This window comes from Rhinoderma darwinii, chromosome 4 (assembly GCF_050947455.1).
Source record: "Rhinoderma darwinii isolate aRhiDar2 chromosome 4, aRhiDar2.hap1, whole genome shotgun sequence".
Classification (NCBI taxonomy): Eukaryota; Metazoa; Chordata; class Amphibia; order Anura; family Rhinodermatidae; genus Rhinoderma; species Rhinoderma darwinii.
The window spans coordinates 12,758,167-12,771,804 of NC_134690.1; the positions used below are offsets into that span (position 1 = coordinate 12,758,167).

Sequence of the window (13,638 nt, forward strand, 5' to 3'; positions counted from 1 at the left end):
ATGCGCAATCCTAGAAAAAAGATTCAAAGACAAATACTTTCCAATAAATCTTATAAAAGGTGCTAAATCCAAGGCCTCTGAACTCACACAAAATTCCTGTCTAAACCCACCCACGGTGAAACCCAAGTCTGGCCCTAGTAACTCCAACATCAACTTCATCACTACCTACAATAGAGGCAACAAAATGATCAGAAACATTCTCTCCAAACATTGGCACATCCTAAAAAATGACCCTCACTTGAAAGACACACTATCAGACAAACCTAATATTACATTCAGACGCTCCCTAACCCTCAAAAATATACTTGCTCCAAGCAGAACAAAGAAACATCTGACAACACATACAAACTTTCTTTCTAACCTCAAAGGCTCTTTCAAATGTGGACATTCACGTTGCCTTTGCTGTAACTCCATAAGTCACAAAAAATACAACTACACTTCCACTGTCACTAACGAGACATTCACAATTCAAACACTCCTTAACTGCGGCAGCTCATATGTCATTTACCTCTTAGAATGCCCGTGCCAACTACAGTATATTGGTAGAACCACCCAATGCTTAAGAACCCGAATCAATAATCACCGTTTCAATATTAACACTGGGTACCTCAAACATAGTGTATCTCGACATTTTTCTCAGACACACGAATGCAAGGCCAATAAAATTACAGTAACACCCATTGAACACATTCACCCCGACGTCCCAAACAGATTTAACAAATTAAAACAAAGGGAAAATTTCTGGATTTTTAAAATGAACACACTACACCCATTTGGTCTAAACGACATCACAGAGTCATCTTTAGACTAACTCTCAAACATCCCTCAGACATACCTCGGGATACCTTGAATTTCTCCAAAAATACGGTACAGTACAACTATCCAAGTATGTAACTAGGTGACCCGGCAGACACAATTTGTTGCCGTATTTCCAACCAACACCCACCTTCACGCCCTAAACTGCAATTTATGCTGTTAGGGCTTCCGCCCTTCTCAGCAACCATAAGAGTCAATATTAATATTAATACACAATATATACGGTATGCATTGTCCATCCAGGCAAGAAACCACCCTTTCAAACATTGCCCCCATGAACACTCTTTTATGCAATTTATGCTGTCAGGGCTTCCGCCCTTCTCAGCAACCATAAGAGTCAATATTAATATTAATACACAACACATACGGTATGCATTGTCCATCCAGGCAAGAAACCACCCTTTCAAACATTGCCCCCATGAACACTCTTTTATGCAATTTATGCTGTCAGGGCCTCCGCCCTTCTCAGCAACCATAAGAGTCAATATTAATATTAATACACAATACATACGGTATGCATTGTCCATCCAGGCAAGAAACCACCCTTTCAAACATTGCCCCCATGAACACTCTTTTATGCCCACTTCACAACCCCCTCCCCCCCCCCCCCCCCCCCCCCCCATAACCCTCCATCTGTCCCAAGAGACGTAAACCCCTTCTAATTATTAAAATCAATTATTAAAATAAACATTGAAACTAACCACTGTCAGACTGTGCCATTATAAGCATTAGATTCCTTTACTCACATTACTTTCAATATCTTACGATCCCTTCTCGGCAACACATCCTCCTCTCCCGTCCTATTGTTCTTGCTGCATGAGACCGGCTTTCCCTGGCGTTTTGCGCTTCACCGTGCGTTCCATCTCCTGTTGGACCGCATCGGCCACCGTAGCGTAGGTGGTCTCCCTGACAACCAATAACAAACCCAATCCGCACACGTAACTTCTCACATTCTAATCCCACGATTGAAATCAAAGTAATAAATAAATAAACAAACCACCTAAAACAAAACATTCAGTACTTGATCATCATTTATTCCCCTCTGACATTATCAGCTTACCTTGCAACAACAAAACATTGCGTCCCACACATATAATTTTTTCATCACCCGATAATGTTTGTAGCACCCGATATATACATATACCTTTTATTTCATGAATAAACTGATAGTTCCCTACAGGGACAACACACTTTTTACCTTTCCTATTGTTCTTACTGTGTTTTTACTGTGTAATTACTATGAATTGTTATTTTAATGTATTGCACCTTTGAACTTTGACCTTCTTGAATTTTGGCGGTTTTTTGCCCTGTCTGAATGGGCTCCAATCAGATGACACCCTTTGTGTGTATATATACGTGTCCCCTTTTCTTCTGTATTCCACATGCCTGACGAAGACGCCAGTTCGGCGTTGAAACGCGTTGCATAGCAATAAATACCATTATTTTATTATCACCCGACATCTGGATTCATCCGGTCTTCACCACACAGCGGCGCCATTATAGATCCAATTTTTCCTCCGTACATTCGTTATACCCAAGCGGTCACCTCGGTAACCGGCCCGGATCTGGCAGCAGCTACCTTGTGGAACCCATCAAACTCAACTTTCATAACTATACGGTGAGCATTTATTATCCTCCTTTGTCTCACATCCACCTCCTTTGATCCACACCAAGTGGCGCCGTGGTTTTTTGCCTTTTATCTACTGTGGAGAGGGGGGGGATACATGTCCTGTGGAGAGGGGGGGGGATACATGTCCTGTGGAGAGGGGATACATGTCCTGTGGAGAGGGGATACATGTCCTGTGGAGAGGGGGGGGGATACATGTCCTGTGGAGAGGGGATACATGTCCTGTGGAGAGGGGATACATGTCCTGTGGAGAGGGGATACATGTCCTGTGGAGAGGGGGGGGGATACATGTCTTGTGGAGAGGGGAAACATGTCCTGTGGAGAGGGGGGGGGATACATGTCCTGTGGAGAGGGGATACATGTCCTGTGGAGAGGGGATACATGTCCTGTGGAGAGGGGATACATGTCCTGTGGAGAGGGGATACATGTCCTGTGGAGAGGGGGGGGATACATGTCCTGTGGAGAGGGGATACATGTCCTGTGGAGAGGGGGGGGATACATGTCCTGTGGAGAGGGGATACATGTCCTGTGGAGAGGGGATACATGTCCTGTGGAGAGGGGGGGGGATACATGTCCTGTGGAGAGGGGATACATGTCCTGTGGAGAGGGGATACATGTCCTGTGGAGAGGGGGGGGGATACATGTCTTGTGGAGAGGGGAAACATGTCCTGTGGAGAGGGGGGGGGATACATGTCCTGTGGAGAGGGGATACATGTCCTGTGGAGAGGGGATACATGTCCTGTGGAGAGGGGATACATGTCTTGTGGAGAGGGGAAACATGTCCTGTGGAGAGGGGGGGGGATACATGTCCTGTGGAGAGGGGGATACATGTCCTGTGGAGAGGGGGATATATGTCCTGTGGAGAGGGGGATACATGTCCTGTGGAGAGGGGGATATATGTCCTGTGGAGAGGGGATACATGTCCTGTGGAGAGGGGGGAGGGGATACATGTCTTTTGCTCTATTTTGCGCCTTCAGGACCAGACACCGTTTAGCCATTTTTAGCACGTGTTAGTTAAATGGCTATAACTTTTTTATTTGTTGTTCTAACTACATGATTTTTGCGATGTTTTTTTCTGTAGACAATGCAGGTTTCATTTTTTATCGTTTTTATACACACCTTTTTTGCTATTTTAGAATTTTTATTCATAAAGTTTGAAAATAATAGTAAAAAAAACGTTTTTTTTACGTTTCAGCTATTTTTTTTTGGTAATAACATAGTTTTACCCTAAAATAGACCTTTTATTTGTGATCGTCATTGTCTACCGTAAATTTTTATATATTACATGTCTATATTAGGGTAATTGGGTCAGCGCTTGCGTTACAACAATGATTGGCGGGGGGAACTGTTTTTTTGGGGGTGGGTATTTTATGTGTATTTATTATCCCAAAAAATTTTTGCACTTTACTTTATTATTTTTTTATTACTATGGTCTGATCCTCAAAGGTCAAAGAAGACCTTTGGGGAACTTTATATATATTTTTTTTCTTTCTTTTACACCATGTTTTGCACAGCAGCCCCAGTTACAGGGGAGATCAGCCCTCTCATAGTGACGATTGTCACTAATAGGGATGTGCTGGGTCTAGTAAGACCGTCTGTCACTAACGGCACCCGGCGATCATGTGACCAGTCACATGATCACCGGGAGGAATAGAGACGGCGCCGCTGCTGTCTCTATTCCTGTACACAGCGCGCATTCAGCGCTGTGTACAAGTCATCAGAGAAGACAGAAGCAGCGAAAGCTGCTTCTATCCTCTCCTCAGGGTCCCCGGCAGTCACTGACAGCCGGAGACCCGACATTCAGCTGCCCGATCGCGCGGGCAGCAAGTTAAAACCCGAGCCGTAGAAAGTCTATGGCTCAGGTTTTAAGGACCCGTCCCTGACCGCTGGCCGTAAAAACACAGCCAGCGGTCAGGAACCAGTTAATGGCAGAGCGGGGAGATACCTCCCTGCTCTGCCGTAGTGTTCAGTGACGTCCCGCTGTAGCAGCCATAGCGGCTGCTAGCGGAGCCTCCGGCCATGGTGGGGGCCCATGCCGGCAGGCGACACGGGCCCCCTCATGCCGCGGGCCCCGTAGCAGCCGCTACTGCTGCTACGGCGGTAGTTACGCCACTAGATAGATAGATAGATAGATAGATAGATAGATAGATAGATAGATAGATAGATAGATAGATAGATAGATAGATAGATAGATAGATAGATAGATAGATAGATAGATAGATAGATAGATAGATATGGGATAGATATGAGATAGATATGATAGATAGATAGATAGATAGATAGATAGATAGATAGATAGATAGATAGATAGATAGATAGATAGATAGATAGATAGATAGATAGATAGATAGATAGATAGATAGATAGATAGATAGATAGATAGATAGATAGATAGATAGATAGATAGATAGATAGATAGATAGATAGATAGATATGGGATAGATATGATAGATAGATAGATAGATAGATAGATAGATAGATAGATAGATAGATAGATAGATAGATAGATAGATAGATATGAGATAGATAGATAGATAGATAGATAGATAGATAGATAGATAGATAGATAGATATGAGATAGATAGATATGAGATAGATAGATAGATATGAGATAGATAGATAGATAGATAGATAAGAGATAGATAGATAGATAGATAGATAGATAGATAGATAGATAGATAGATAGATAGATAGATAGATAGATAGATAGATAGATAGATAGATAGATAGATAGATAGATAGATAGATATGAGATAGATAGATATGAGATAGATAGATAGATAGATAGATAGATAGATAGATAGATAGATAGATAGATAGATAGATAGATAGATAGATAGATAGATAGATAGATAGATAGATAGATATGAGATAGATAGATAGATATGAGATAGATAGATAGATAGATAGATAGATAGATAGATAGATAGATAGATAGATAGATAGATAGATAGATAGATAGATAGATAGATAGATAGATAGATAGATAGATAGATAGATAGATAGATAGATAGATAGATATGAGATAGATAGATAGATAGATATGAGATAGATAGATAGATAGATAGATAGATAGATAGATAGATAGATAGATAGATAGATAGATAGATAGATAGATAGATAGATAGATAGATAGATAGATAGATAGATAGATATGAGATAGATATTAGATAGATAGATAGATAGATAGATAGATAGATAGATAGATAGATAGATAGATAGATAGATAGATAGATAGATAGATAGATAGATAGATGATAGATCCAAAAATGAATTTTCACTTTTTATATTCTTTAAAGAGGTTCTCTGCTTTGCACAACTTTTTGTTAAATTTCCAGTGAAAAAGCTGATCAGACGGTATTCTGCTTCCCCGAATTCCGTGATCATTTATGATCCGTAGAGGAACCTGACAGGAAGTATTTGCAATATCTACATTGCCACCACAGGCGAAATGAAGTATTACACAGTTCTCATTTCTCATTTCTCAGTTCTCACAGTTCTCATTTAAATCACTGGACTGTTTGTGTAATACACAGACATAGCAGATCCCCCAGGTTTCTGGACAGAGCTGTGAACTTGCGTGGCCATTACATTCCATTTGTGGCGGGCTATGTGAGCTGGTGACCTCCTCATCTGGTCGGCTGATGGTCAGGAGACCTTCCTTGTTCAGATAAGTGAGGATGCCATAGGTAAGACCTCACTTATCTGAAACTTTCGATTTGTCATAAAAGTCTTTTAAGGGACAACCCCTTTAAATGGACACGTCACAATCCAGAAACACAAATGTTTAGACAAGTAGTCACTAGACCTGATTTGCATGTTCGATGACTCGTCTGATCCCCCAACCCATCCCGCATTGAAATAATAGAATTTAGAACTCACCCGTATGTCTGTGAATATGCTGCACTTGACCAGCTTGAAGTTCTTCATCAGGTTGGAACTGTTGCTATGGAAGCACACCTTGAGAATCCGCATCTCTTCCTTACTGATCTCTGCATCGTATTGCTGCTCCGTGGGTCCATCTAGCTGCACAAAAGTGTTCCCCCTTGAACGGTTTAGAGGGTCCAGAGACATCCTGGCAGGGATTGGTGTATTGGCTAAGAACTGGTCATTACTTATCTGTAAAAAAATAAGTTTTTTTGTCAAATTCGAAAAATCAGATGTGTACTCATGTAGTCTATTGTATATCCTTCTGAAGTTATATACTATATCCGGGTAGGTACTGATTCTCCTTGTGGAGAGTCAGCTGGCAGGAAGTCGCCACAGCAATGCTCCCTGGGAAAATGTATGCAAAATAGCTCTCCTCCAGTAGAGAAAAACTGTCTCTCTAGTGCCACCTATAGGTGCAAATCAATGTCCGACCACTGTATTGTATTTAAAACCTACAAGTTCAGGGAAAAACAGTAAAGATATTTAACAGACAACTAAGTGTTCTACAGTACATGCATAGCCGTGGCCAGTGGTTATACATAAAACAGATTGCTTACTTGAATATGTGGACCCCCCTCTTAATTATTGAGTTCAGGGATTTCAGCCACAACCATTGAAAACAGGTGCATCAAATCAAGCACACAGTCATACAATCCCCATATACAAGCATTGCTAGTAGTATGGGTCGTACTGAAGATTTTACTCAGTGATTTTACACTTGGTACAGAAGAGGCTGGACGCAGCTGCAGGCTTGAGGGAAGCCGACATGACCGTCCTGGTAGGGAAAGGGTTAATGTTAAGAGGTGAGGGAAAGGTGAAGAAGCTGAAGGAGGGACGGGGAGGAGCTAGGGGGGACGGGGGGGCCGTTACTGCGCTTCCCGCTGTTTCTCGGCATTGAGCCGGAAGCAGCGGGAGGAGTAGTACACAAGAAGCAAAGCTCCCACCCTCCCACCCTTGTTTTGTTACTCCTTAGGTCTTCTGTACGTCCGTATATGAGCGTTGTGTTTTATTTTGTGTGTTTATTTAACATGTTTTTCTTTTTTCCGGAGTAGGTTCTGTTGTCATGGCAGCTGGCGGGGGGAGTCCTTGAGGCCAGTCAGTACAAAATGGTGGGGGGGTCGCATCGGGGGTATGCGTCCCCCAAAAAAGGTACATGGTTGAAGACTTCATCGGGTGTTATCCCTTTGAAGTGGTCTTCTGGTAGAAGGTATGTCACTTGAAGGCTTCATCGGGTGTTATCCCTTTGAAGTGGACTTCTAGTGGTCGGTATATCACTTGAGGGCTTCAACGGGTGTTATCCCCTTGAAGTGGACTTCTAGTGGGTGGAGCCATCTGCAGAGGTGAACGGTGCTTCCGAGCTGGTTTACGGCTGGAGGTAATTAGTGGTTTGCAGATGGCTAATTCGGTGTGTTCTTGAAAGGAACATCTGAAGGGGCTTCAAGGACTTCCTCTGCTCGGGTTAATGTTAACGTTTAATGGTTATTTATGATTCTGACCCATGTTGGGTCATGTGAATTATTAGGAGGAATTCTCTGGTGGATTCCTAACTAGTTATCCGAATGTTTCGGATTTAAATTGTTTTTATAAAACTGTGAAATTAATAAACGGCTGCTGTGGCCATTTCACATCCAACCTCGGTGTCATGTGTCGTTACTAAATGGGGGTGGGGGATAGTATGGTTTAAGGTTAACACACGACTCTACCTAGGCAGGTCATGTCATATGATGCCATCTTTACCAAAAGTAACTTTGTGAAATTTCACATGTAAGTGCTATTATTTTCGGCTAGATCTGCCCGGTCACCTGTAAGTGTTATTATTATCTGCTAGATCGACCCCGGTCACCTGTAAGTGTTATTATTATCTGCTAGATCGACCCCGGTCACCTGTAAGTGTTATTATTATCTGCTAGATCTGCAACGGTCACCTGTCAGTGTTATTATTATCTGCTAGATCTGCCCCGTTCATCTGTAAGTATTATTATTATCTGCTAGATCTGCCCCGGTCACCTTTAAGTGTTATTATTATCTGCTAGATCTGCCCCGGTCACATGTAAGTGTTATTATTATCTGCTAGATCTGCCCCTGTCACCTGTAAGTGTTATTATTATTATCTGCTAGATCTCCCCTGGTCACTTGTAAGTGTTATTATTATCTGCTAGATCTGCCCCGGTCACATGTAAGTGTTATTATTATCTGCTAGATCTGCCCCTGTCACCTGTAAGTGTTATTATTATTATCTGCTAGATCTCCCCTGGTCACCTGTAAGTGTTATTATTATCTGCTAGATCTGCCCGGTCACCTGTAAGTGTTATTATTATCTGCTAGATCTGCCCGGTCACCTGTAAGTGTTATTATTATCTGCTAGATCTGCCCGGTCACCTGTAAGTGTTATTATTATCTGCTAGATCTGCCCTGGTCACCTGTAAGTGTTATTATTATCTGCTAGATCTGCCCCGTCAACTGTTAGTGTTATTATTATCTGCTAGATCGTCCCTGGTCACCTGTAAGTGTTATTATTATCTGCTAGATCTGCCCCAGTCACCTGTAAGTGTTATTATTATAATGAAAGGGTCTAGGAGTAACAACAGCTCAGCCATGAAGTGGTAGACCATGCAAATTTTCAACTCGGAGCTGCGGAGTGCTGACTCGTCTGATGTGTAATAATTACCTATTCTCTGTTGTCACTCACTACAGAGATCTACACCACCTCTGGAAGTGACATCAGCACCAGAACTGTGTGCGTCCGGAGCTTCATTAAATGTTTTTTCATGGTCGCTGTACACAAGCTTAAGATCGTCCTGCACAATGCCAAGCGGCGGCTGGAGTGGTTAAAAGAATGCTGCCACTGGACTCTGGAGAAGGGGGGTAACTAGGAAAGACTGGGCCCCATAGCAAACCTTTAACCGGGGACGCAGATACTATTGAATGTGGCATCACTACCGATGTAGCAGCCATAGCGGCTGCAAGCGGCACGACCGGGCATGAGGAGGCATGTGCCGCTCCTCATTCCGTGGGCCCTGTAGCAGCCACTACGGAAGTTATGCCACTGCTCTGGAGGGTGGGATGGATAGTACCACTGTGTGATTGAGAAATCTATGTTTGGTGGATGCCAAGAGATCGCTACCTATCAGAATACATAGTGTGACTGTAAGTTTTGGTAAAAATTCATTAAAATGTTTTGAAAAATATGACATAAAAACGTAATATAATTATTAGGGCATTTCTAATAGTCCTACTTCTGTACACCATGACTGATACAAGCTGCAGTCCCTGCGTCCGCTATATTTATACAGCACCAATTACATTTCATTTGTGGTTGACACAAATGCGACAGCTGAAAGCCATGCAAAAAGAGCGCACACATTTACTGCTCACCAAGCTGTTAGAACTTCTGTTTTCCTCCACTTCTATATATTTAGAAGAAGAAAAAAAATGACTAAAACATGGACAATCAACTCCTCGACAAGAACCTCCGAAAAACTGAACACAAGATGTTCTCAAAAACATTCAAAATGTAGAGTTCTGAAATGCGTAGCTGTTTAATACTTCTAAAAAAAACATCGCTCAACATCAGGTATCTGGTAGCAATTATTAGACACGGAGCGAGCAGCGCCAGCAAGAGGTCCATCTCTTTTCTGGTGATATCGACCCGGGTCACAGGTACAGAACCCAGGACGGACTCCAGGCAGCAGCTCCTCTACCATTGAGACATTGTGCGCCAAACCCAACAACGTAAAAGTAGCGGGACCGCACTTAATACTTCATCATTTTTTTTCTGATGCTGCTCTATGTTTCCTTAACCCAGGGATTGTAAGGATTATAAATTCCTTCCCAAATACAAATATAGTAATCAGATTACATTCCCGAATTACCCATCTACAATACTCTATAATCCATAACTTAACCCCTTAACCCCTTAATGACCAGCCTATTTTGGACCTTAATGACCAAGCTATTTTTTAAGTTTTTCAATTGTCGCATTCCAAGAGCTATAACGTTTTTATTTTTTCGTCGACATAGCTGTGTAAGGTCTTGTTTTTTGCGGGACAAGTTGTATTTTTTAATAGCACCATTTTTAGGTACATATTATTTATTGATTAACTTTTATTAACTTTTTTTTTGGGGGGGGGAATAGAAAAAAATCTGAAATTTCGCCACTCTTTTTTGCGTCCTAAATCTACGCCGTTTACCGTGTGGTATAAATAACACAATAACTTTATTCAGCGGGTTGTTACGATTGCAATCATACCAAATTTGTATCGTTTTTTTATGTTTTACTACTTTTACACAGTAAAAACGCTTTTTTTTCAAAATGATTTGTTTTTGTGTCTCCATATTTGAAGAGCCGTAACGTTTTTATTTTTTTGCCGATGCGGTCGTATGAGGGCTTTTTTTTTGCGGGACGACTTGTAGTTTTTATTGGTACCATTTTGGAGTAGATGCGACTTTTTGATCACATTTTATCACCTTTTTTTAAAGTCAGGATTCACAGAAAACAGCAATTTTTCCATCGTTTTTTATTACATTTTTTACGGCATTCACCGTGCGGGTTAAATAATCGAATAGATTTATAGTCGGGGTCGTTACGGACGCGGCAATACCAAATATGTGTAACTTTTTTAATTTATTTTGGTTTTTTAATAGTAAAGCATTTTGTAAGGGGAAAAGCTGGGTTTTTCATTTTTTTTCACATTTTTTTTTAAATTAACTTTATTAAACTTTTTTTTAACTTTTTTACTAGTCCCATTAGGGGACTATAATATGCGATTCTGCGATCACATTTATAATACACTGCAATACTTTTGTATTGCAGTGTATTACTGCCTGTCTGTTTAACACGGACAGGCATCTGCTAGGTCATGCCTGCGGCATGATCTAGCAGGCATTCGCTCCAGGCAGACCTGGGGGCCTTTATTAGACCCCCGGCTGCCATTAGAGACACAGACACTCGGCGATCGTATCGCCGGGTGTCGGTGGGGGAGAGAGGGAGCTCCCTCCCTCTCTCCAAAACCACTCAGATGCGGTGCTCACTATTGAGCACCGTATCTGAGGGGTTAAACGTGTGAGATCGATACTAATATCGATCTCACACGGCAGAGCAGGGACGCCCCCAGCCCTCAGCTGCCTCTGGCAGCTGAGAGCAGGGAGATTTGACAGCTCCCTGCTCTGTAAACTTATTCCGATGCCGCAACGTAAAAAGTCTATGGCATCGGAATAAGGCCCGTTAGTGACCGACGCAGAAACATGATGGGCCGGTCACTAACGGGTTAAGGACGCAGCCTAGTTTAGGCCTTAAGGCTCAGATCCCATTTTTCAAATCGGACATATTTCACTTTATGTGGTAATAACTTCGGAATACTTAAACCTATCCAAGCGATTCTGAGATTTTTTCTTGTGACACATTGGGCTTTATGTTAGTGGTACAATTTGGTCGATATATTCAGTGTTTATTTGTGGAAAAATAGCATTTTTCTGAATTTAAATGCATCTGCTTTCTAAAACAGACAGTTATACCACCCAAAATAGTTACTAGTTCACATTTCCCATATGTCTACTATATGTTCGTATCGTTTTTTTGAACATTCTTTTATTTTTCTAGGACGTTACGCGGCTTAGAACATAAACAGCAATTTCTCATATTTTGAATAAAATTTCAAAAGCCACTTTGTTTAGGTTCCAGTTCAGTTCTGAAGTTGCTTTGAGGGGCCTGTATATTAGAAACTCCCATAAAACACCCCATTTTAGAAACTAGACCCCTCAAAGTATTCAAAATAGCATTGAGAACGTTTATTAACCCTTTAGGTGTTTCACAGGAATTTAAAGCAAAGTAGAGGTGAAATTTACAAATTTCTTTTTTTTTGTCAGAAAATCCTTTTTATTCCATTTTTTCTGTAACACGGAAAATTTCACCAGAGAAACGCAACTTAATATTTATTGCCCAGATTCTGCAGTTTTGAGAAATATCCCACATGTGGCCCTAGTGCGGTAATGGACTGAAGCACCGGCCTCCGAAGCAACGGAGCACCTAGAGGATTTTGAGGCCTCCTTTTTATTAGGCACCACGTCCGGTTTGAAGAGGTCTTGTGGTGCCAAAACAGTGGAAACCCACCAAAAGTGACCCTATTTAGCAAACAAAAACACATCAATATCGCCAAAGGCAAAAAGATTGGGGCTAACGGCGGCGAACGCGGCTGTGTCCCCTATTTGTGACCTCATTCCTGACATCATCGGGACTAATGCTGCCAATAGTAATGATCCTCATAAAGACATCCACCAACGGAAAAGATATGCTCCGATCCCATACCAACATCATCCAACGAATAAGAGACTCGCTAACGGTCGTGGAGTGAAGATGATGGACAGCAAAATGCTCCAATCACAGAGTGTGACCCGCCAGCAAATCAGAAACGGTCCTTGCGCATGCGCACATGAAAAACAATTCACTGCGCATGTCCGTGAACTTAGAATCGAGAAAACGATCGTCTTAGGATGTTGCTTATCTAATAAATAAGAATATTTATATCTGCAATAGATTATATCATATCAATAGGCAAAGACTCCCCATAGAAGTATTATTAAGATATTATAGAGGATCGAAAAATCATCTCGAAATAGTCGAGACACCGGCAATATGGACAGATTTCAGGACGAGATATCAACAATATTTTTATGCGAACGCAACCAGATTAGAAATATCTGTGATATTAGATCGCTATTATCAGTATTGAGAAGACTAAATTTATTTCAAAGTACAAAAGTTGTCTGCAGGGCTCATAGGAGATTCTCATTATATGGCATTTAGACCCCATAGGTTTTTTTTGCTGAAATTTGTGGAATTAAGATGCGCAATTGAAAGTCTAATTTTTCCGATAAAAGGTATGAATTTTTAATTTTGACAAGGAATAAAGGAGAAAAAGCCCCCCAATATTTGTAAAGCAATTTCTCCCGATTATGGCGATACCCCACATGTGGTCATAAACTGTTTTTTGGACAAACGGCAGGGCTCCATGTAGATTTTGCTGGATTGGTTTCTGGGCGCCATGTCGCATTTTCAGAGCTTCTGAGGTACCAGAACAGGGGAAACCCCTTAAAAGTGACCACATTTTGGAAACTAGACCCCATGAGGAATTCATTGTAGTATTCATGGGATGCATACGACTTTTTGATGAGTTTTTATTCTAGTTTTAAGAGCCGTGGTGACTAAAAAATAGCAATTCTACTATTTATGTGCCTAGAGGACGGCCGAAATGGCCGTTCCTCCTGTG

At 41.5% G+C, this 13,638-nt stretch overlaps 1 protein-coding gene across 1 annotated transcript in view; it reads right to left on the reverse strand.

The window, feature by feature from the left end:
- The window catches only part of PTK2B (protein tyrosine kinase 2 beta), a 188,466-nt gene that overhangs the window by 101,103 nt on the left and 73,725 nt on the right, over positions 1-13,638 (reverse strand). Inside the window, exon 2 of the mRNA XM_075860829.1 lies at positions 6,326-6,562. Coding sequence (XP_075716944.1) covers positions 6,326-6,517 — 192 coding nt within the window. The 5' untranslated portion in view covers positions 6,518-6,562. The remainder of the gene's footprint in view (positions 1-6,325; positions 6,563-13,638) is intronic.